This window comes from Pan paniscus, chromosome 10 (genome assembly GCF_029289425.2).
Source record: "Pan paniscus chromosome 10, NHGRI_mPanPan1-v2.0_pri, whole genome shotgun sequence".
Lineage (NCBI taxonomy): Eukaryota > Metazoa > Chordata > Mammalia > Primates > Hominidae > Pan > Pan paniscus.
The window spans coordinates 23974124-23998595 of NC_073259.2; the positions used below are offsets into that span (position 1 = coordinate 23974124).

A 24472-nucleotide genomic window follows, 5' to 3' on the forward strand; every position below is an offset into this window, starting at 1 on the left:
AGACTGGCCTCAAGCTCCTGGCCTCCGATAATCCACCCCGCTCAGCCTCCCAAAGTGCTGGGATTACAGGTGTGAGCCACCATGCCCAGCCTCTTGCTATTTCTTACATCAAGTGAATTTATTTGTTTGCTTAATAATTATTATCCATAATATAAGTGTTCTTACATTTCTAAGTATATATACATTTTTAAACCACCAACTCACTTCTCACCCCTATTGGAAATCTGTAAAATAATCACTCTCTGCATTTAAAACTAATAATAACTTCAGGGAAAAATGGTCATAAGTTAATGAAAATATTAATTTTGATAACAAAAATGACAGAATTGTTACAAATATGTTTGTACTTATGGCCTTCCCAAATAAATGTCAAATTGTTACAAGCTCTTCACTATATGGGCTATGTTTATTTATTGTTGCATTCATCGCATGTAAGAGAATAACATCAAAATATTGTTTCTGATGTTAAGACTATATAAAAGGAAGGTGGACTACTTCCTCTGCTCTTGAAAATCATACGGGTCATTTGGATTAAAAAAAAAAAAGGCTTCTGATTCTGACAAGGTTTGGGTTAATTGGAGAAGACTAATAAGACAAGATTTTTGGTCCTGATATCTAAATCAGTTTTAGAACATCAGGTGAGAAAGAGAGAGATGAAAAAAAAAAACCAGTAGTTACAATATGAGTACAAGGTACAGAAGCAAGAACAGGTGGGACTTTGGTAAGCAAAGGTAAAACCACTAATCTAGAAAAAAAAAGCTAGGATTGTCACAGCAAGAAATATCTATAGTTTATTTATATAGCTATAAATAAGATTTTCAATATATAATTCAAAATATAATCACAGTATAGACCATGAGAGATCAAATTTAGAATATTCCCTTTTGTCACAACCAATTTATACCTCAGATTTATAAGTAATGCTTAAATTTCAGAGATAAACTCCAACACATTAATTCTATAACGTAGGAATAGGTTTACATTTCAGTGGACTGATAAATTTTATCCTAACTGAAATTTCTACATCTTACAAGAATAGATGGGATTTTGTTTCACATGTGAAGTTTCTTTTCATTTATAGACAAGTTTAGGGTAATTCTGAGATTTAAAAAAATTGCTCAGAAGTGAGCCATGAAAATCATATAGAAAAGATACAGAATTTTATTTTGTTGGATCTACTGAAAATTTAGACCATGATAATGTTTAAGCACAACTAAAATTTGTTTCTTTAATATTACTTTATATTTTATTTAATTTTTATATGTTTCTTTTGTGTATTTAACTTTCTGTTATGGTGTTTCTGCATCTGATTTCTAATAGTGGTGACTATGGACAAAAGAAATGTGTTATCTCATGAACTTGAGCATAACTACAGAAACCTTCCAAGAGAAATTAATTTGATCCATCATAATTCTCCTTATTGAAAAGAGAAAAGTATATTCATCATATTAGGAGAAAAAGTTTCAGGAAGTTGTAAAAATTAATACTCTTCTAAAATTATTTCCGAAGTTCTACTTGATATAGTAAACACAGCATAGAGAGTAGGGTGGAAAAACTATTAGAAAACTGTTACATATAAAATTAAGATATTTTTCTGATTATGAAAATCTATGATATTGCTAAAACTCTACAAAATGTTGGCAATAGTGATGAGTGAGTGAGCAATATATAAAAAATGCTATCAACTATCGCAAGGACAAAAAACCAAACACCGCATGTTCTCACTCACAGGTGGGAATTGAACAGTGAGATCACATGGACACAGGAAGGGGAACATCACACACCAGGGCCTGCTGTGGGGTGGGGGAAGGGGGTAGGGATAGCATTAGGAGATATACCTAATGTTAAATGACAAGTTAATGGGTGCAGCACACCAACATGGCACATGTATATATATGTAACAAACCTGCATGTTGTGCACATGTACCCTAAAACTTAAAGTATAATAAAAAAAATGCTATCAAATTCAAAGATCCACTTACGGGTTTATGCAGCAAGAGAGGTTACATGGAGTAACAGAGTAAATTAAATCTTGGAATAAGGATGAGATTTTACTGATAGATTTTTGAAGAGACAAGGAAATTTGGTGATAACAAGGTTCAGCTATGAGAACACTTGGCTGTTTGCAGACAATACTATTTAAAATTTGGTGAGTGCTTACTGCATGCTAGGCTATATTGTAAGCACTTGCACATGCTATGACCCATTTGATTCTCTCAACCATAACAAGAGTCAAGTCCTCTCATCTCCATTTTACAAAGAAGGAGATTAGAGAACGGAGAGAATAAGTCACCCAGAGTCATAGAACTACTATAGTTAAGTGGTGAAGCCATGATTTTAAACCTGGTTAACAGGCCCACACTTTGTGCCTCTGCAAAAGCCTCTCTCTAATGTGAGCAGTTCACAAATGTGCCACCCTCCCTATGTGTCAGGCATTTATGTACATGTACATTTCCTAAGTTAATCCTCACAGCAATTCTAAGAGTTAGGTGGTTTAGAGATGAAGGATTGAGACATAGCAGGTCCAGAATTAGAACCTATGCTATATCTCATGTTTTCAACATCTCTTCTCCCAGCTTGGCTAAAGTCAAGAACTTGTAAAATAATTCATAGAATATAGGTTGGATAAGTCAATGAAGGCCAAATAAAAAAAGATTTTGAACCAAAATTTTAAAATTTAGACCTGATACTTTAGACATAGTCCTCAGTGTATGTATGTGCTCAATAAATTTTGTTGAAGAAATGAATGAATATAAACAGAAGTGAAGGTACTGGTATTCCAGCCTTTCCTCCAGGCATTGTGGTAGCATGGATTACAAAATAAAATTTCTAAATAAAATAATCATAGCCAAAAAACTCGAGTGTTTGTTTTATTTTAAACATTTTGCCTGCAATTAGACCCCCCTGTCCCAAACCTGCCACAAATTGATGAAGTTGTAGCTTTCTGATATAAATATCCACACTACTGAAAGGTCTCATTAACTGTCAGATCAGTGAAATTTTTCACTCCATTGTATTTTTACTAAAATAGCTAAGCATAGCAACAAAAAGAAAACAATTATGTTTTATTATTTAAAACAAAAATAAGAGTTTCCCTCAATAATCCATGACTTTTTAAATTGCTACTTGGTCTAACCTTTCACCAAATTGGTGTCAAATTGGCCTAAGGTATCAAAACTCTGTTCTTATTCAATGAGTGGTAATTCCTCCAACAGGGATGTTTCCAATCCTCTCTCTGCTATTCTCTGTTAGAATTGCTAATACTTCATCTCAGTCCTATCCATATCTTAAATGACATGATAAAAAAACTGAGAAAGGTGGGGGACGTGGGACCATCTTCTCTCTGGTCTTTTGTTTTCTTATTTTTCCATCCTTAGACTACAGTGGTCAGTATTACTTACATAATGATATGGTCTACTCATATCTTCCTTTCTGATCAGCGTTTTTACTGGATCCAGTGTGAAATAAAATATAGCTACCTTTTTTCTCCTTCACTAAGCATATGCCAGTGAATTGGTAACATCTGCTTGCTTCTTAGCTTTTACCAGAAACTTTTTTCCTAAAGGGTCATCATACAAGGAAATTTTTTTTAATGCTATAAGGTCAAACACATCTGTTCAATCATATCAAAATTTAGCAGAAAATGTACTTTTTATAAAGACTCTATAAATATCACCTTCACTATGAATTGGCCTTTATGTTACTTTTAATGAATAATATTCCCCTCCAAATGTAATTTAGAATTAAACATTTCAGACAATATAGTTGACATTGTAAAATATCTTATCCTTTTCTCTCTATTGCAGCATGGTTATTCAAAGCCTACAATTATGCAGTTTCTCAAGCTGCCTCACAATGAAGGAAATTTATCTATTACAGTAGAGTAAAAAAAACAAGAAAATTCAAATGAAAATAAGTCGTTATAAGTGCTGATTTAACCTGACAAACCATTTCTCTTCCTTCGAATGATTGCTACTGTTTTTGGTTTACAGGGACCGAGCTCCTTTCATTTTTACTTCAGAGATGGACTACTTTATTACAGAGGGTGGGAAAAACCCACAGCATTTTCAAGATTTTGTGGAACTTTGCTGTCGTGCTTATAATATTATCAGAAAGCACAGCCAACTGCTCTTGAACCTGCTAGAAATGGTAAGTCCCTTGGGAAAAAAAACAAAAATAATAAGCTTCATTTATGCCTCTGCTTCAGTAGTCTATTTTTACTAATGGCTTGGAGTTCCCCAAGGAGCTATTCAGAAGAGAAAGGAATGAGCAAACTAAGAGTACCATTGTACAGCTTATAAACATATTTCTTAATAATTTAATATGTTCGTTCATAGTTATTGTCTCAAACATTCCTATTCGTATCAATATTGATGCATGTAAGGGTTATCCCACTATATTTTGACTAATGTTCAAGGACAGTAATTTTAAACATAATGCCTTCAGTCATACTAGGCATTAGGATCTTTCAAAAATGCCTTATATATACTATCTCATTTATATATCATGACAACCTAATAATGTAGACCAGACAAGAATTTTCCCTGGCTCTCCATTCCAAACTCCACCTTTGATCACTTGCCAATTTCCCACATTAAGAAACTGAGAGTCAAAAGTGGAAAGTGAGTTGCTAGCAACTCAGCTTTTCGTGGTATGCATTAGGTGTACTGAGTCATGGTCCTGCACACTCTCTTGTGACCAACAGGGGAAAATTTAAGGTTTTATTCCACTGTTCACTTTAAAGAGATGGAGACCAGATATGTACCATGAGGGAAGAAAAATCTGATAGAAATATCTTCTAGGAGAGGGATATAGTGATTCCTCTAGGCACATACGTACACACTAGTGATTGCAGCAAACTATACATGGGAAACATACATTTGGTCTACCAGCATGGGATTTGGAGTCCATGAAAAATAACTGATTTAGAGCTTCCAGATGACAATAATTCTACCAGATGTTGTTAAGGGTACAAACATGGCAGGCAGACCTTTCTGGGTTTCAATCCTAGTTTGGCATTTCACTGGCTACATTCTTCAGGACACGTTAACCCCCAAAAGACTATTTCCTTATCTGTTAAATGAAGATAACAACATCTACCTTGTAGAGTTAATGAATAAATGACCTAATAGTGAATTCTTTGCATGGCCCAGGCATTGTGCTAAGTGCTTTGTGTGTATTAATTGATTTAAAATTCATAACAACCCTAACAGATCATTAACATAAAGCACTTAGCACAGCACTTGCCATTTAGTAGACTTCAATTCATTTATGTTATTATACTAGATCCTTGTTAATTTATAAGGCCACTGTCCAATGTAATATCCTCTAGTCACATGTTTGTTTATATTTAAATTTTTATTAAACAAAATTTAAAATTCCAGTCTTCAATTTCACTGATCACATTTCAAGTACTCAGTAGCCACGATTGGCTAGTGGCATCATATTGGTCAGCACAGATAGGAAACTTCCATCACCACAGAAAAGTTCCATTGGTTAATACAGAACAAATGTTGACTTTGTTGCAAGGAAGATTTGATTTGGATTCTTGTTTTAACTTTCAAACAACATATTCACCTTACTTCTCTCCACTTTGCCTTGAAAGATAAGTATCTCTAAAAATATTATAAACATGTCTTTCATATGCAAAGATATTGGTTTCTTCTTGTGTAAAGTGGCTATATAAAGTTCTACCCATCTCCGAAATCTTCAAGATTACTTTTCAGTAATAGCCAAGGATTCTTATTGGTAAATTTGCATTCTATCTCCCAATTCTATTAGGCCATTTTGCAAGTATGAGATGACTACGGTTTATAATGTGTCTGTACCACAAACACACAAACAAAAAAACCCTACAAGGATTAAGTCTGTGATTCTGACCCCATTTAAATAATAAATATCCAGGTAGTATCAAGTCTATGTCTCCTTGGACTCTAGCAAGCTCTAGCTCATGAATTCATGAGCTCTTTAGTGTTTACCACAGGCTAGAAATTGTAAGGATACATTAACATAAGAGACCCAGAGTCTTAAAATTTTCAAGTTAATGAGGAAGATAAAATTTATTTACATAAAAGACCGAGGTATCCAGCATTTCTAAATGCCTATAATGATATAAATAACTACACATGAGGAATAGTACCCAATTTTAACAATTGCTTTAACCTGCTCCAGATATTTCAAAAATAAACCCAAAACAGAAAAGCACAAATATAAGTTACGCTGTTTCTCAGGTGACACTAAAATTATGCTGATGAAAACTGAGCATGTTAAAATAATGTGAAAGAACAGTTCTTTCAGAAAGTTATCAGTGGGCTTTTTTTCTCTTGTTTAATAAACTTTTCTACATACCTTAACAAAGCATTCAGCATAAGAGTCATGATATGTTAAACAATCACCAAAGAGAATGTATAGTGGTATTTTATTTAAAAGAAGTAACTGTGGTATTTTATTCATAAGTATTAAAATAATTTATCATTAATCACTTGTTGAAAATTTCTGGAATATAGTATATCCAAAAAAACTTCTATGCTCTAATTATTCAGCTCTTTTAGGCTAAGGAAGAAAATTTGGCAGTGGAAGGCACTAATCGAGAGTAAACATATAATCTTAGATTTAGGCTCTCACAGAAATTGAAATAGAGATCAGAAGCAATGTGGACCAATTAAACTAATGAATAAATACATGTAAAACAGCACTGTGTTATTACCTCAGTTTCTGTTCATTTACCTCTCAACTCTCTTCTTCTCAATTGTGTTATCTTATGGGACTGTAGATCATCAAAGCATTTAGTGAAAGTTTCAGGACCACACTTTCTTTGGTATAGCTTCTTATAAAATAAAACCAAGTTTAAATTTGTGAAAGACTATTTTCTACTTATGTACGTAATCTATTCATTAATTCTGTCTCAACCCGACTCTTTTATGTTAAATTCTTTAAAAAGAATTCAGTCTACTTACCATGACCCAGTTACAACTTGAGAAATACTTGACATGGGTCATAAATTCTATCTTGTGCAAATGATCAGTCCCCAGGATTATGGGCCACAAACATTTGGTGGGTCCACTACAGAGTTAATGGCTCATCCTTAGTAAAGAGCAGCATGTCTCCAGATATCCATATTGCTTTTTATTTACTCCTGAGAAAAGCGGGGAAAAAAGTAATCCATGAAATTCCCATCTTGCTTAAAAGTAACATCTGTAGGAGACCCAAGAGTGTTGCCAGCTGAGTTCACGAAAATAAAAGCCTGTGTTTCATCAGCTTTTCTCTCATTAAAAAATCAATATCAGCTATTATGGAAGGCTCCCAGAGAACACAGAGACCATTTGCCCAGTTTAAAATGTTTATCACACACATTATTATATTAGATATTTCCCATCAGAAATCTTCCTAACTTCTCTATGTGATGGGGAAGAGTGTTTGCTTTTCTGAGCATAACTGTTAAAATAGATTTGGACTTAAGAGAACAGAAATAAAGACTTCAAAAATGTTCCTGACTTTTAAAAAGGGATGTGTCTATTCATTACCTGTATCTGTTCACTTCCTGTTCTAGCTTCCCTTTCCCTTGGTATTGCCCCAATTAAAGTTATTACCCATGCAGTCTAGAGTGGGGGGCACCAGAACCGTGTGGCTAGGGGTCAGAGAAGAGACATAGCTAAGTGCACCCGGCTAAGAGGCCATCCTTACTCTGTGATTTGCAGAGTCAACACTCAAAGTCTCCTCTCCAAGGAATAGAACACATTAATAAGGGCAAACTTGGCACATGTTACCTTTAGTCAGATACATGGTGGGGAGAGAACTATTATAGGTTCATCTGCTATGAAGCAGTCTGTACTTGGCAGCTAGTGTGTGACATGTGTGGGTTATGCGTGTGGGTGTTGGCAAGGGAACGAGTAAGTATAGGGTCCACTTTCCAGAGAAATGTTTGATAGAGTTCTAACCAAGCAGGTGTGAATTCAGGGTATCCAGAGAAACTGGAACGCAATTCAGACCTTACGGAAGAAGCCTGTCCTTAGAAAATGGATAGTTATGGTGTGATAAAGAAGAAATCTGCCTCAATGAGCACACAGAAGTCTCCAAACCTCTTAGTACAGAACTAGTAAGATAAAACCTAATCTAGATTCTAGTGGCTATTGGGAATGTGTCTTCCTATGGTTGATTTTGTTAAGTTTACTAGTCAGCATTAAATTTGCTAATTGTAGGTTTTCATTGCCTAATAGCATCAAGTATTTTTTTCTCTCTTATTTTAAACTTTTAATTTAGATTCAGGGGTACATGTGAAGGTTGGTTACATAGGTAAACTTCTGTCACAGGGATTTGATGAACAGATTATTTCATCACCCAGGTATTAAGCCCAGTACCCAATAGTTATCTTTTCTGCTCCTCACCCTCCTCCTACCCTCGCCCCTCAAGTAGATCCCAGTGCCTGTTGTTTCTGTCTTTGTGTTCATGAGTTCTCACCATTTAGCTCCCTCTTATAAGTGAGAATATGCAGTGTATGGTTTTCTGTTCCTGCATTAGTTTGCTAAGGATAATAGCCTCCAGCTCCACCCATGTTCCAGTAAAAGACATGATCTCATTTTTTTGTAAGGCTTCATAGTATTCTATGGTGTATATGTGCCACATTTTCTTAATCCAATCTGTCATTGATGGGCATTTAGGTTGATTCCATGTCTTTGCTATTGTAAATAGTGCTGCAGTGAACATTTGTGTTCATGTGTCTTTACGGTAGAATGATATACCCACAATGAGATTGCTGTGTCCAATGGTAGTTCTGCTTTTAGCTCTTTGAGGAATCACCACACTGCTTTTCACAATGGTTGAACTAATTTATACTCCAACCAACAGTGTGTAAGTGTTCCCTTTTCTCTGCAACCTTGCCAGCATCTGTTATTTTCCGACTTTTTAGTAATAGCCATTCTGACTGGTGTGAGATGGTATCTCATTGTGGTTTTGATTTGCATTTCTCTAGTAATCAGTGACATTGAGCTTTTTTTCATATGCTTGTTGGACACATGTATGCCTTCTTTTGAGAAGTATCTGTTCATGTCCTTTGCCCACTTTTTAATGGGTTTTTTTGTTTTTCCTTGTAAATTTGTTTAAGTTTCTTATAGACGCTGGGTATTAGACCTTTGTCAGATACATAGTTTGCAAATATTTTATCTCGTTCTGTAGGTTGCCCATTTACTCCGTTGATAGTTTCTTTTGCTGTGCAGAAGCTCTTAAGTTTAATTAGATCCCACCTGCCAATTTTTGCTCTCATTGCGATTGCTTTTGGTGTCTTCATCATGAAATCTTTGCCCATTCCTATGTCAAGGATGGTGTTGCCTAGGTTGTCTTCCAGATTTTTATAGCTTTGGGTTTTATATTTAAATCTTTAATCCATCTTGAGTTGATTTTTATATATGGTGTAAGGAAGGAGTCCAGCTTCAATCTTCTGCATATGGCTAGCCAGTTATCCCAACAGCATTTGTTGAATAGGGAGTCCTTTCCACACTGCTTGTTTTTGTCAGCTTAGTAAAAGATCAGATGATCGTAATTGTGCGGCCTTATTTCTGGCCTCTCTATTTTGTTCCATTGGCCTGTGTGCCTATTTTTGTACCACTACCATGCTGTTTTGGTTACCTTAGCCTGAATCATGTATTTTTTTACTCATGCATTCATTATCCCAGACATTTATTAAAATCTAGCTATTTACAAAGCGCCGTGCTGAGCAATGTACACAATTCAACATTAAATACAAATCCAGTTCCTGTTCTCAAAGAACTTAAGATCTAATATGACAAACATACATATGAACAAAACACAGTAAAAGCTAGGAAGCAATAAGTACTATGAAAGAAGTAGAACCAAAATATGATTGTACAAAGAAAGCAGTCATTAAATCTCATGAAGAGGATCAGTGATGCTTCAAGGAGGAAGCTGAGCCTTGAAAAAGAATTTCAGTAGACAAGGAAAGAGAGAAAAGGCAATTCCAGCTGAGAGAAAAATGTATGTGTGGAGGTTTAATGAGCATGGGCATGATGTGTAGTAAATGAAGGTAACCAAGTGTGCCCAGTCTGTGCTATAGATGGAAATCTCTGTAGAAGATGAGGCTGGAGTGATAGGTTACAGTGTGATTATAAAAGACATTTGTGACCAGAATGAGGATTTTAGACTTTAGTACCTAGACACTTGACAAACTAGAAGTTTATATGCTTATAATGAAGAAGTACCATTATCTAGCTGGGATCTTAGGCAGATAACAGAGTTTATGTAATTAAAGAGATAAGGATTGGAGAACAAGATAAAAGTTATTCAAGATATCTAGGCAAATGAAGATGAGGGGCTGAATTAGGACAATGATAATTACAATGAAAAGGGGGATGAATACAAGAGACTGCTGAGGAGTGTTTTTAATAGAATGAAGTAATTGATTATAGGAACCAGGAAAAAGAGAGAATCAAAGAAGATATGAATTTCTTGTTAGTTGGGCAGTGGTGGCAGTGTAAATGAAACAGAAAAAAAAGAAGGAAAAGTTTATGTGAGAAGAGAATTTGCTGTAATTTAGATGTCATGAGTTTAAGATGCTAATAGATCATCCAGGAGGAGAGAGAGTTGACAACTCTCCAGGACTCCCTCATCCATCTCCTTGGTTTCAATTATCATTTATATGCTAATGACAGTCAAATCTGTATTATAGCATGTGCTTTGGACCCTCTCAATATGTCCAATCTATCTCCCAGTTTTCTCAATTCTACTTCCTACATTTATTTAAAATCCAATGACTGATCTTCATTCCTAACCAGTCTCCTAATCTAGCCTCTAAACGGGCCTCATTTTAGTCCATTTTCCATACGTAACCACAATGATCTTTGAAGACACAATTAAATCTCTTACTCTCATGTTAAAACACTTAAAGAGCTTTCTTGGTTTTTTTGTACTTTAGGATAGAGTACAAAATCCTTAATGTTGCCAGAATGTCTTATCCTACTTGCCTTTCATCCCCATCTCTTGCTGCTCACCCATGTAATACTCGGTTCCAGAAAGCCGGCCTGGGTTTCTTTCTGCAGACACATTAAAGACATCTTGCTTTCCTTTGTATGTATTGCTTTCCTATACATGCTGCTTCCTCAGCCTGGGTGGGGATGGTGGGAAAAAAGAATAGTTTTTATACCATTCTTTTTCTCATTTGAACTTCAGCAAGTTAATCACAATTTCACCCATCTTCCAAAACCATATTCTCACTTTACCCTTTGTTTTAAGGATCGATAGTATCATTCTTAACTTCTTATTGTAAGAGGGCCTTTATTCCAGAGCAGCAAATAATTTATCATCTTAGTCATAGAAGTGCTGATAACAGTCTTCATTTTTTTTTTGCAAAGTTCAAATTTAGTTTAGAAAGTTCTATTATTTTCTTAAAAATAAAGTAGTCTAAAGAGATTATAATTCCTTCAGTCTACACTGTAATATAAACAAAATATCTTCCTGATAATTGGCAGGAAAATACCTTATACAATTTATCCTTAATTATTTATTGCCTTAGTAAATACAGTCACCATTTAAGTAGGGAAAATTGTATTCTTATAGTGAGAATCATGGAGTCATAAAAGAACATAGGATTAAGAACCAGAGCAGTGAGTTTTATACTCTATGTTTGCACATCATTTGACCTGGACATATCACTTACAGTTTTGTGGAGATTAAGCTTTTCTTCTCTAAAATGCATATTATTATATAATTTTTGTGTAATATTTTATAATGTATAAACCTCTTTCTTATTTTGTATCTAAAATGAGAAAATGAAGACTCAGAGGTTAAGGAACTTTCTGAAAATCACATAGATTTTAAATGATGGGTCCACAAATTCTCACATGGGGATAATATCATGCTTATTTCACTGGTTTATGATGAGAATAAAACTGAATTATTAATCTACAAGAATTTTCCAATTATAGTGGTTCTTTTGTTATAGTTGTTATTGCTGTTGTCTCTACTACTTAATAGAAGAGATTAAAAACGCATGAACTTATATGCATTCATGTATATAAACTGAAAGACATTGCCATGCATACTTGGGTCTAGATGTCACTGGGTAGAATTAATCAAGTAAGCTTGATTGTATCTGCATTTATTCTGTCTTCTTTTTGCTTTGCTTGTTCTTGTTGTGGTTAAGATGCTATATGCAGGACTGCCTGAGCTAAGTGGAATTCAAGACCTGAAATATGTGTATAATAATCTTCGTCCACAAGACACAGACCTGGAAGCAACAAGTCATTTTACCAAGTAAGATCACCTATGAATGTGTGAGCATGCATGCATGAATGTACGCAGACACATGTTCCACAGTGGAGATGATTTCAGGTTGACCAGTCATTGGTATGAAGCTCTTGTTTCTAGAACAAGCTTGTGTTCCCTTTCCCAAAGAGCAGAAAGGAAGCAATGTGAATGTCTAGCAGAAGGCCTTAGTCAGTGTTTCTGCAGCATGTCATTGTTTGCTAACCAGCCTCTTCATCTAACAGATTGCTCAATAAGAGGTCATTGAAAAGAGCAAGAGCTGACATAAATAAATTGGTTGTTCTACTTGAACTATGTCCAGAAAAACAATTTGGAAAAAGAGATTTATGATGAGATATGTACTCACTACTTTCATATGTAAGACAATACAAATATTGGGATATTTGGTCAAAGACCTGTGACTCTCTTCTACTTTTAATCTATTTTTTATTAAACAAGTCCAGCAAAACACTGATGTATATCAAGGTAAGAATCTGGGCAGAATATGATGAATATCAGACCCCAAATCTGGTCAAAAGGACAGTACATTTTATAAGATCTTTTTGAATTTTTCTTTTTAAATGGATATATAATTCCTGGCAAATTTTAGGTGCTCAATAAATGTTAGCAGTAATTATTTTCCTACAAACAGGAGAGAAAAACTGCATTCTTTCTTTCCTGTAACCCTTAATTGTGGTCTTGAGTCTAATTTTTAATTGTTCTAATATTTTCCACTGAAAATTTATAAACAGAGATTATATTCTTTTAAGTGGAATGTATGCTTTAAAGAAAATCATGATTATAATAAAACCTCTTCCAGGTTTTACTTTTTCTTTCACCCTTCCAGAATATACAGCAAGAAATTGCTTCCCACTCCAATGGTGGCAGTGCGGCTTCATGGGGATGTCGTACACTTGGGGAATTTCACTTGGCTCAGGGATTTCTGTTTCATGAACTTGAATGGGTGTGCTGCCCTTGTTGTTGAAAAGAGGCAATGTGACAGAATCACAAAATATTACAGCTGGAAGAGCCTTTATAGTTTATTTATTCTGACAATAGACATTCAAGTGAGAAAACTGAGATACAGAGAATTGTCTTGCCCACAATTAGTAGAAGTAGCAAGAAACAGTGTCTGGTCCCTCTAGTCCTGGGTTTTTCCAGTACTCAATATTGGAAATTATATGATATGATTATGGAACTCCAGGAAGAGTTGTTGCAAAACAAAACAAAACAAAACAAAACAAACAAACAAAAACCCTGCCTTCTTGCTATCTAGTTCATTAGAGATCCCTTAAGGGAGTCCAGCAGGTTGTCTTAGTCTTGAAAAATGCCCTTTAATAGTACAATGACCTCTGAAAGAAGCATTTGTTTACATCTACTAACAAAATCCCAAGTAATTGATGTTCGACTGTGGCCAAAGACATTAGCTTGAAGACTTGGGGAGGTATTTTAGACCCTTTATTTCAAGGATCAGGAACTCTACAGTTATCTCAACTAATGGGGATGGGTGCCTTGCATGAGAAAACCCAGGGAAAGCCTCAGGAAGAACAGAAGGGCAGCGTCACAGAGTCTGGAAGGTCCTTCAGAACTGAAGGCAGCTCCAGGGACCACATCAGCGGGAACTTACTCCTTCCCCTCTGACTGGTTAACCCGAGTACAAAACTCCATCCCATGCAGGTGGGTTTACATGGTACCAAAAATAGCCTCTTCAGGGTATCCCTTTAGGAGAGGATCTGAGTAGGATTCTTTTCTTTAAAATGGCTGCAGCATGGCAGACACAATGATTGACATGTCAGTGGGGCTGGGTGGGAAGACAAAGGAGGAGCGTGGAGAAAGCTAGGGAAGGTAGAGAAAAGGAATGCAAAGTTGGACTGCAAGGCCTGTGTTCAAGATGTGTCATTGTGTGGGCAGAACAATTATAGTGCTGTAGCTTACTATTAGTCCCTCCTGAAAAAGGAAATGCCATATATGTATTTGGATGAAAAAAGTTCTTTCAGGCCCTGGCCAAAAGAGAAATGTAAATAGGCTTTATTCATCTGCCAGAATTCCATCTCTCCCTATCCCTCTACTTCATGGAACACACTGAGATCTGTAAAGAGCATAATCTTGGATATCAGTGATCTTGCCTACGGTGACCTATCTCCCCTTCCCATTCAAGAGGACATGAACTAATGTGGAAGTAGATCTGAAGCTAGAACCTCATGGCAGTGAGGCGGACCTTGTGATCCTGCCTACATACCTCTGCCAGGCCAATCTTCCCACTTACCAATGTTATGTGGTATGTTCTGTTAATTAAACTTCTTTCTATGACTTTGGAATAAAGAACTTGTTCTCCATTGAAGCCTTAAAAGGCATCAAATTATGGAAACTAGGACACATCATTTCTCAGTTCAATAATTTTCCTTGGTGTGCCATCTCCTGTCTCTCACTTCCTAGGACCTTATAATCTGATTGTCTTTGTCAAGATTTATCCAACTACCTGCCCCCTGTCTCCATTATTCCACATGAATCCTTTTCTGGATAGGCCATTCTCTCCATGTACATTCATTCCTGCATTGTCTGTTTAACTCGCATTGCTAGCCTCACTAGAAACGCTCCAATGGAATCATAAAATTTCTGGAATACAGGAAGATTCTGATCTAACTTTTAATCCCACCCATCCCTTGATATTCTGGACAGCTAGTACCTCATCCATGAAACCTTATCTGATCATTCCAGTACTTCCCAATCTTTTCTTCTATAATTCTCTCGAACATGCCATCTTTTGTGCTGTCCTTAATTTATTATTGAATTACATACTGTCTTGTATATCAGTTTAATTAATATATTGATGAGTTACATCAATTTCTCCCAAGTAAAGCAGGCAATGTATTCCCAATTCTAAGAATATCTGAATATGAAACAAGCCCTATTTAACAGAAAATGCAATTTAAACATCAAATATCAAGTATATAAAAAGCATATAATAATAACTACAACTTAATGCAGTGCTTCTTGTGTGTCAAGCCCTGTTCTAAGTGCTTTTCTTACAGTAATGTATTTAATTGTCATAACAATCCTATGAGGTATTAATATCTTTATCTACATTTTTATACTAGTGAATTGAGACCCCAAGGAAGTTAAATAATTTACCAGAGAACGTTCTCTATGCTCAAAATCACCTCTTCCATATGTGGGCTCTCAGGAATGTGCTGCTTTGTAATTCAGACCACAGTCTTCTCAAGGTTTTTCAGAGCCTGCGTTGGCTGAAGTTGAACAAAGATATATTCTCCAGCCTTTCTCAGGCACTAATCCTTTTATCCGGAATACCTCAAGCATCAGCAGAGAACAGAAGTTCCTTCCTGGAACTGCTATCTCTATGCTACCACCAGGAGTCCCCTGGATATTTGGTTCCAGATCTGCTTTGCTGCCCTGAGAGACCCCTAAAGGGTAACTTGGCAGCTGACTTCCTGGAAGTCACCTTCCTTCCTTTTCCTTTTGTGGCCCATTCCACAATGCCATGAGCCTCTCTCTACTTTTTTTTCTTCTCAGAGAAATATCCCATGAGGCTCACTATCCCCTAACTTCCAAGAGCCCATCTCAGTCATATTTTTTAATCTTAAAGTCTCAATTACATACCTTTATTTTTAGACATGATTTAATGTGCAAGTAGCATATCTGTTCAATTTCTCTGTGTTTCTTGCTCAGCATATATACATCAAGCACTGAGGATCTTTTCTATCACACATCCCATCTAGCACTATGAACAGTCTCTTACAGAGGGGCCAGCAGCCTCCATTAATTGTAACTGTAACTACCATTTAGAAATATTTCCTGAGATCTATCATTTGTATATTATAAATTTCTGAAACAAATTATGTATTATGTTGTTTGGAAATCCTTAAACAATGAATAGAGTGAATTTATGAAAGCAGCCTGGGATAATTAAAAACAACTTTAATGGAACTCTAAATAACAGGATACCCATGACTCAAATAACTGTTAAAAATAATGTAGACTTGTTTACTTTGTGTAAATAATATTGCTATTTTGTGCTGTGTTCTCTGATATCACATGGATTTTAAAACTTAGGGAGACTAAATGCAGACCTCGTTGCACATAATTCACCAAAAAAAAAATGGTTTGTCATAGATCCATCATTGGTGTCTTCGTGCTTCAATGAGTGGCATTAATTCATAGATAGATAATTGATAAAAGTATATTATATACATATAATATGAGCCCCTCTATATTTAAACTCCTTGTTCTTTTTATTTCTTTGTTCTGATAGGCTAGAAGTATTTTATGCCACTGTTTATTGTGATACAACTACTAAGTTACAGACAAAAGTAAGACAAGAAAACCCCTTCTCCCTTCTCCACCAGGCTCACAGATTGGGATCCTGAGCCAAGACCAGGCCATCTGAGACATAACATACGTGGCTACTTTAAGTGCCCTGGTCCTAACTACAATATTAGCACTAAGAGGCTGCCCCTCTTGACCCTATTTGAGACTTGAAGGAAATAAACAGCTTTTTCCTGCCTCTTGGAGAATGTACTCTATTTATGAACAACCCAAGATTTTTCCTCACTCTTGGACATATCCATTCTAGGTCAAGAGCTGATCCTAAGAGTTTCAGGCGATGCTGCATACTGTGTGGAATTAAAAATCCTGTACAATTAATGGTATTTAGAGGGAAAATGGGGAGTAAAATTGGTTTGCTGGCCACAAATGCTTTTCACATCATCATCAACTACTCTCTGTTTCCCTCACTCTCTTCCACTCCCCTTACAGCTGAGTGCTGTTGAATAGAATCAAGAAAGTATCATGACACAGTCCACTGCAAATTGATACTCTCATGTAATATCTCTGCAGAGACCACTGCTAGGCAATAAAGGCAGCCATCCATTAAAATGTTGTCCAAAAGGGTTATTTCAGAAATTTCAATCACTCTCAAACCTCGGGTTAGCTGTCCTCATCAAGAGCTAACCTATTTCACAGACCCGACTGGGATCATTAAGCATAAACTTCCCTGCCTACCTCCCCTCCCACATACAGATAGTGCTTTTCATTCTATCCATTTTCTCCTCCAAGAGAGTGAGAGGACATTTTTCATGTATGCTCAGATATTCCACTTGGCCTGCCATATAGGTTCTCATTTAGTAAGTATATGATCTGCTCGTCAGCTAAAACTGAAGCCAGCTTCAAGCAAAACACAACCCCACACTTCAAAAAACAAAGCCCAAAACAAAACAACAAGACAAATTGTTTGCAATCATGAGCTATTTTGACAGCAAAAGAACCCCGTCTGGTAGCCTTAGATTAAAGGCTCTACATGGAGTCAAACTGTAAGCTAACAAATCCCAGAAACCAATAGGGCTTGGCTAGTTTCTAGTGGAAACACACAGGCCTTCTACGCTGTTTACCTCTGCTTAGCATATTCTATTGTTCCCTGCTCATTGCCCAATATTCCCCAGTGTAAATTCCAGAGAGAGGCAAACTCTTTGACTTAACTAGTTGCCTTTGTCCTTATTGGACAAGTTCCTTCATGTGAAGCCACAGTGGATTTCATTGCCCAGCCGTATTCTTATCATAGGCCACCCTTTCACAGAAAAATAGCCTAGAGCTTCTTCTGTGAACTTTGAGCTGTAAGGGAAGTCTTAGGAGGGGCCATTAGGCAGAATAGGCACAGTGACCATCCAACAGGTACAACTTTGAAGCCGTTGGAAATGTGGATGGCATCCAGAGAGTGCACCTGGCCTCCACATCATAGACACAGGAGCCAGAGTCCCTGCACCACTGAGCATTTGCAGACTCAATTTCAGAAAATCTTTGTTCCCCTCATTCCTCATTTATTTCTCACGGCTAGGGTGTGAGACAAGACTCTTTATGCTCAAATGTCTTAAAACATAGTTCAATGATTTTATATCTTATTTCTCTTCAAAACTGAGAAATAGCACATGAGATGGAAATGCAAATCCTTGTATACTTTTATCATTAAATTTTCTTATTTTTTTTACTGTGATGCAAACTGTGGTTATAATTCCACAAATAAGAGCCAATGTTTTCCTTTCTCTTAGCTTAACAATTGATACCTACAGAAATACACACTACCAAGGGGAGATGGGGACACAGAACCAAGAGAAAATAACAGTCGAGAAGTCCAGCTTTTCCTAAATAAGAAAGCAGATTCAAAGGAAAATGTGAATTAAAACAAGTAGAAATTTCTCCTCTCATTGTGAAAGTCTCCCATTATTTTTAGTTATAATAACAAACCTGCACTAAATTAGCTTTATAAACTATTTTTAACCGCAGATATAACCACTTATAATATCTGTACTTCCTAAGTTGCACGGCCCAGTCACATTCATTATGATGTTTGATAGTGTGCTTGCTGTTCTAAATTTCTGCAGTAGGGGAAATACTGTTTTTGAATTATATGAATTAAACTGAGAATTTGCCTAAATTGCCTAAATTCCAAGTCAGGATACACCTTAGCTATTAAGCTTTGAAAAAAGATATTGTAAACTCTTCAGGAGACTATCAGTCTAAAGGTTAAAAGCATTTGAAAAGTTTAATGTACCCACCAAGAGTACCAAAAATCATTACTGAAAAAAGATGAATAGTCCAGATGGCGCTGTTTCCCAACAGCTGTTTTATGCACAACAGCACTGTGTACCTGTTAATCCCCATTGGTATTTCTGACCCTACGCATTGCATACAATTACTATATACCAGTGATTTAACAAGCAATTAGGCTACAATCGTTTACTATTTTAAAACGTATTTTTCACATTTTAAAGATTTTTATTAGCACCATTTATCACTATTGATTTTTCTTTACTGTTGCATGTTAAGATTTATTTTTTTTGCTTTGCATACAACTTCCTTTTAATATCATTAATAAAATAAAATGGCTTTGGGAGTGGGAAATGAAAACCGGGATATCATTTCACTGGCATATCACTTTATTCATAGTAAGACTAGCCCATCAACCCTTCCCTGGTTCCTTGATTCAGTTTGTTCTGATTTGGTCAATTTCATAAGGCATCTATCTAAAAAGGTAAAATAATGATCCACTCCCAGCCAAGTCCACAGAGCCTAAAACTCTTGTTTGAATGCAGTTTGGTGCCTGTGATGACATTTACGTAAGACTAGCTGAACTTGTAGCATGAATTCTGAAGGCTTGAAACCTCAACTTGGAAAACAACAAAGACCTTTAAGTTTGTTAGTCTTTAAGCCATATCTAAACTGTAAAGCAGGAAAAGGGGATGGGGAGAAGAAAGAAAATAAACACTAAAGATGCTGCTTGGTCTTATCCTTACCTAATATCTCTCTTGTAGGAGTTCAAGAGAGCACCACAAGTCAGTTTCCTTTGAACAATAAATTTATACATTCATTTTCTCTTGTATCCCTCTTTGTATAGTTTGCTACCTTTTAGACTCATATGCATTTATTTCTTTACTCATTGGTAGTACATTTTCTGAAATAATATTTGCTTAATACTATTTAATTTCCAAAGACTTTTCCTACTTTATCTAATTTCATCCTATCAATGATCCTGGGAAATGACATGGCTTAGCAATCAGTTATGTTTTATAAATACAGCAATTGAGTCTCCTGAAGTCATTCAACAATAACTTTCTTGAGATCACTGGCATGAGTCACCAACTACATTTTATAGATGCAACAGTTGAATATCCTAAAATTGTTCAACAATGACTTTCTTGAGATCATGGGTAGACCTAGTGAGTACAGATTAGAACAAGGTTTATTCCTTGCATAATGAGTGCTCTTTCCAGGACACAACTATGCCAAATCATATGGAAAAAAGTTCTGCATATGGAACTCTTAATGTCCTGACTGTCAGATAAATATAAATGTTCTTTAACTTTAGTGTCTTCAGATTAGTTGAAAGACCATCATAAGAAAAACATCTACATGCTTATAGCTATGTTTCTCAAATTGGCATACCATGCTATCAAAGCCCCAAGGATTAATATGACATATCCTTTTTAGTATCTTATGTTGTTTAAAGGATTAGAATATAAACTTTAAAGTTTGGAGTCAAATGTGTACCTACACATTACATACATGTGCAACCAAAATCATCATGTGCTTTTTCCATGTGTGCAATTTTGAATTTTTAAGAATAAAAGTGCATAGAAATGAATTGTTTTATCATGTACCCAGAATACATTAGCAATGATTGTCACTGAGCTCATTTAGGAATAGTAAATTTTTTTGCTTAAACAATATGTGTTTGAATACTTAAGTGCAGTATGAATTTGTAGTAAAATAGGAATTATCCGAAAGCACACTCATAAGCTTAAGTAAAAGAAAGCACTAGTCATATATTTCAGAGATTACAAATTCAATGCCGAACTACTGATTTTCTTTATGCAATAAAAGAAACTATGACAAAGTTTTATTAATTCATTGTTCCCCTTGAGTGATTCAGAGTGACTTGTAAAGCTGGACACTCAGTCAGTAACTTCAATACAAAAAGCAAAGTAATGTGTTTCTTGCACATGCCAGAATACTGCAATGAAATGAAGTTTGAGATTTAGATGAAGAAATTTGTTCATGGGGAGTCAGTCACTTGCAACTCTTCCTGTATTTATATATTATGAACTTACAGTATCAGTGGTAAAATAAAGAATGTTCTCATGCAAATTCCTTCACAGAAGCCTTATGAGAAATATTTTCCTGTGACTATTAAAGAGACGGACCATTGAAACAGTTATTCTATCCAACTGCCAAATATATGAACAATTTAAACTGTAAATTGAAATACGCTGTCATAGAAATCTCCATCAGGTGTTGCCTAAGAACCTTTGTTCAACTGCCAATGGCATCGTAGTCATCTCTCCTCAATGCTTAGTCTGATGTAGCTCATAAAGCAGCGAAAAATGTTTGCCATTTGTAGTCACATATCAACATAAATGTGAATTTATATTTAATTTGAGAAAAAATAATCTGCCTAGATGCTGAACCTGACACAGAAGATCAGAGCTCTGGATTCAACTCAGTTTTCTGAGACTGATAGACTCAATTGCCCATTCACACACACAGTGCTAAGAAACCTGTTAGAAGCAATTGTTTCTGATGATAAGCAATTAAAATATTTATTTTGTATAAAAATTGCATATATTATGAAGTAGAATACAATGTATACACATTTTTTAAGATAGGACCTAAGGCTTAAGAAATTTTATGCTTATTATAAGTCCCTTTAGACTATATTCCTTGGCAGCTAGAGATATGTTACATTTTTTTTACCTAAGGGTTATTTCTATGTAAAAATCAAAGGTTCATTGTCTTAGTACCTTTGATCCACCTGAGAATTCCACAAGTTATTGGCTTATTTTTCTCTGAAAGACAAAATTGAATTATTGTTTGCTTTTTAAAATCCACAGTGAGAGCAAAGACTAAGGAATCATATAAACATGAGTAGAATTCTTCAGCTACTACTTCTTAGTTGATGTCACCTTTGGTATGCATTTAACTTCTCCTGGTCATTTTCTTATCTATTGCTGAAATAATTGGACTGCTCTTCTCTAAGATGAAAAGATTAACATGAAGCATTTAGTGTACTACCTGCCAAGGGATATATACTTCCTCAGGGCAGAAATTTGGTTTCTCTTCTTTACCTCCCAGCACATAGAATAGTGCCTAGCAAGGGAGAGTTAAAAGTGTTTATCAAGACTGCTTGGAGACGTCCCTTAGGAAACTTAAGAGCTAAAATCCTCCCAGCTGCTGCTTTATTCCTGTAATATAAGGATAATCCAAAGCATAATCCTGCTAATGCTGCCATTAAACAAAATAAATCAGGGAGCTATTACTTGGATAAATCAGATCCTCACAAAGGCCTGAAACCGACTACACTCAGAGCCCCAGTCCCAAGTCCAATTACAGTTAACAGCACTGTTTTGTCTGACCCGTTAAGTCTGACACCTGAGAGATAGGAGATGGATTTGAGTGAAAGTCTGCCCCCAAACCATGGGCTGACCATAAAGTCTCACCCTTCATCTTCAGACTTCTTACATCCTAACTGTTGGGCAATGTAAGAATAAGGTATGGGCATAGTTGAGATTTTTGTGAGGGTGAGTTCATCAAAACTTAAAATTTATGATTCACAAAACTTAAAACTGATATCTTCATGAGAAGTGAGTACATGCTGTCACCCTAAAGCTTTTCACTCCAGCAAATAAAATGTGTTCAGTAAATGTTTGTTGGATCAATGTTCAATGAATGAATGGTAGAGTCTCCATAAATCATGATTAATATTATACTCCTACTATTATCCTCATGTCTTTAAAGTGCTGATGAAGAAATAATGTTTTGTACTGCACTGTGCACCTATAAATTCATAAGTGCAAACAACATCTTTAGAAATGGTGAACACTGGGATGAATAATGGGATCAGAGTCATATTTTAACTTTCTTAGCAAGTTTTGGCCTAAATTGATGTATAATAGTGGAAAAATTTGGAATTTATTCAAAAAAGTTTAAGACCAGAACAAGATAAATGGCCTTGAATCTTTATGAAATTGAAGGGAAAATTATTAAACATAATTGAAGTACATTTTTAACATTGAGGACATGGCAGATTAGTTGTAAAGAAGGCATTGCATGATCACTTTGATAGATGCCAACCCAGAAAAGTCATACTGGATTACATTCAACATCCATTCCTCCTGGAAAGTTTTAGTACACTCAGAACAGATCCAAGCTTAGATAAGCATCATACTTTCAAAAGTTAAAAATGATAAGCATTCTTATTAATGGTGGGGAAAAGATAGTATCTTCTATATTGATAATAAAACTCTCTAATTAAACTTTGTTATGAAGGTTTTTTTCAAGTGAATAATACAATAATTAATACAATCCCAGAGAATTAACACACACACACACAAACAAATCAAAATAACAAGAATTTAGTAAAATAAGTGGTTACAAAGTAAACATTTAAGACTCAGTACTTTAAAAACTAAAAAGAAAATATATGATCACCTAAATAGATACAGAAAATGTAGTTAATAAAATGTAGAACCATTCATTTAGGAAAAAAATAGAAATAGAAAAGAATGTCATTAACGTATAGCTAAAAACCTACAGAAAACATTACGCTTAACAGTAAACAATGAAAGTTTTTCCTTTGTAATCAGGAACACACCAAAAATGGTTGCTATCACCACTTCCATTTAATATTGAAGTGGAAATTTCTTAGCAGTGCAGAGTGACAAAAACAGCCACTACCATTATTTGCAGGTTACATGACTGTGTACATACAAATTTTAAAAGAATATGCATATGTTGTTAGAATTAATAAGAGTTAAAGATCTACTCATATATTATCAAATATGAATTAAAAGTTAGTACAAGATAGCATTTATGCCATACAAAATATGCCAAACCAAAGAATAACTCCAACAAAAAATATGCAAGACCAAACTAAATAGAACAATATACCACATTCGTGAACTGAATGTCTTAATACTACAGAGATGTTAATATTCTCCAAATTGATTTCTAATTTACATACAGTACATTCAAAATCCTTACCTATTGGTTTTGTGTGTGGGTGAACTTGATAAGCTAATTCTAAAATATATTTAGGAGGCCAAAGGGCCTAGAATAGTGAAGAGCCCCCTAAAGAAAATGAGGTAAAATAATCGTTCTTCTGGATTTCAAGATGTACTATAAAGTTCCAGCTATTTAGGATAGTGTAATACTGACACACAGATAGACAAAGAGATAAATGCAACAAAATGAGGAGGCCAGAAACAGGCTTGTGTATATACAGACCCTTGGTTTTGGACAAAGTTAAACAGTAAAGAAAAAAATGTCTTTGCAATTTAAAAAATTGTTACATTAAACATTGTTTATCCCTATTTGGAGAAACCATATAGCCATTTAAAAATATGATTTAATGCTATGTTCTGAATTAGAAAGATTGTTCAGTCATTCAACAAATATTTTTGGATCACTTACTATGTACCAGTTACTATTAATTTTTCCCTGTAAAATATATTATTAAGTTAACAAAAACAGATTGCAACATTACATACGATTGTGATTCTTCTCTAACTCTCATCTCAAACAAAGTCAAAGTTCTTATGTAATTGTGCCCTTTAGGTCTTTGATTCCCTTCTTTCTCTACTGACTTTGTGTCAGCCACACTGCTGTCCTCTTGCTGCTCATTAAACACTCTAGTCATTCATCTACCTCTGAGCTT

General features: G+C 35.3%; 1 protein-coding gene across 1 annotated transcript in view; it reads left to right on the plus strand.

Moving 5' to 3' along the window:
- The window catches only part of PIK3C2G (phosphatidylinositol-4-phosphate 3-kinase catalytic subunit type 2 gamma), a 385996-nt gene that overhangs the window by 271448 nt on the left and 90076 nt on the right, over positions 1-24472 (plus strand). Inside the window, exons 25-26 of the mRNA XM_003816540.5 lie at positions 3993-4149; positions 12152-12261. Coding sequence (XP_003816588.3) covers positions 3993-4149; positions 12152-12261 — 267 coding nt within the window. The remainder of the gene's footprint in view (positions 1-3992; positions 4150-12151; positions 12262-24472) is intronic.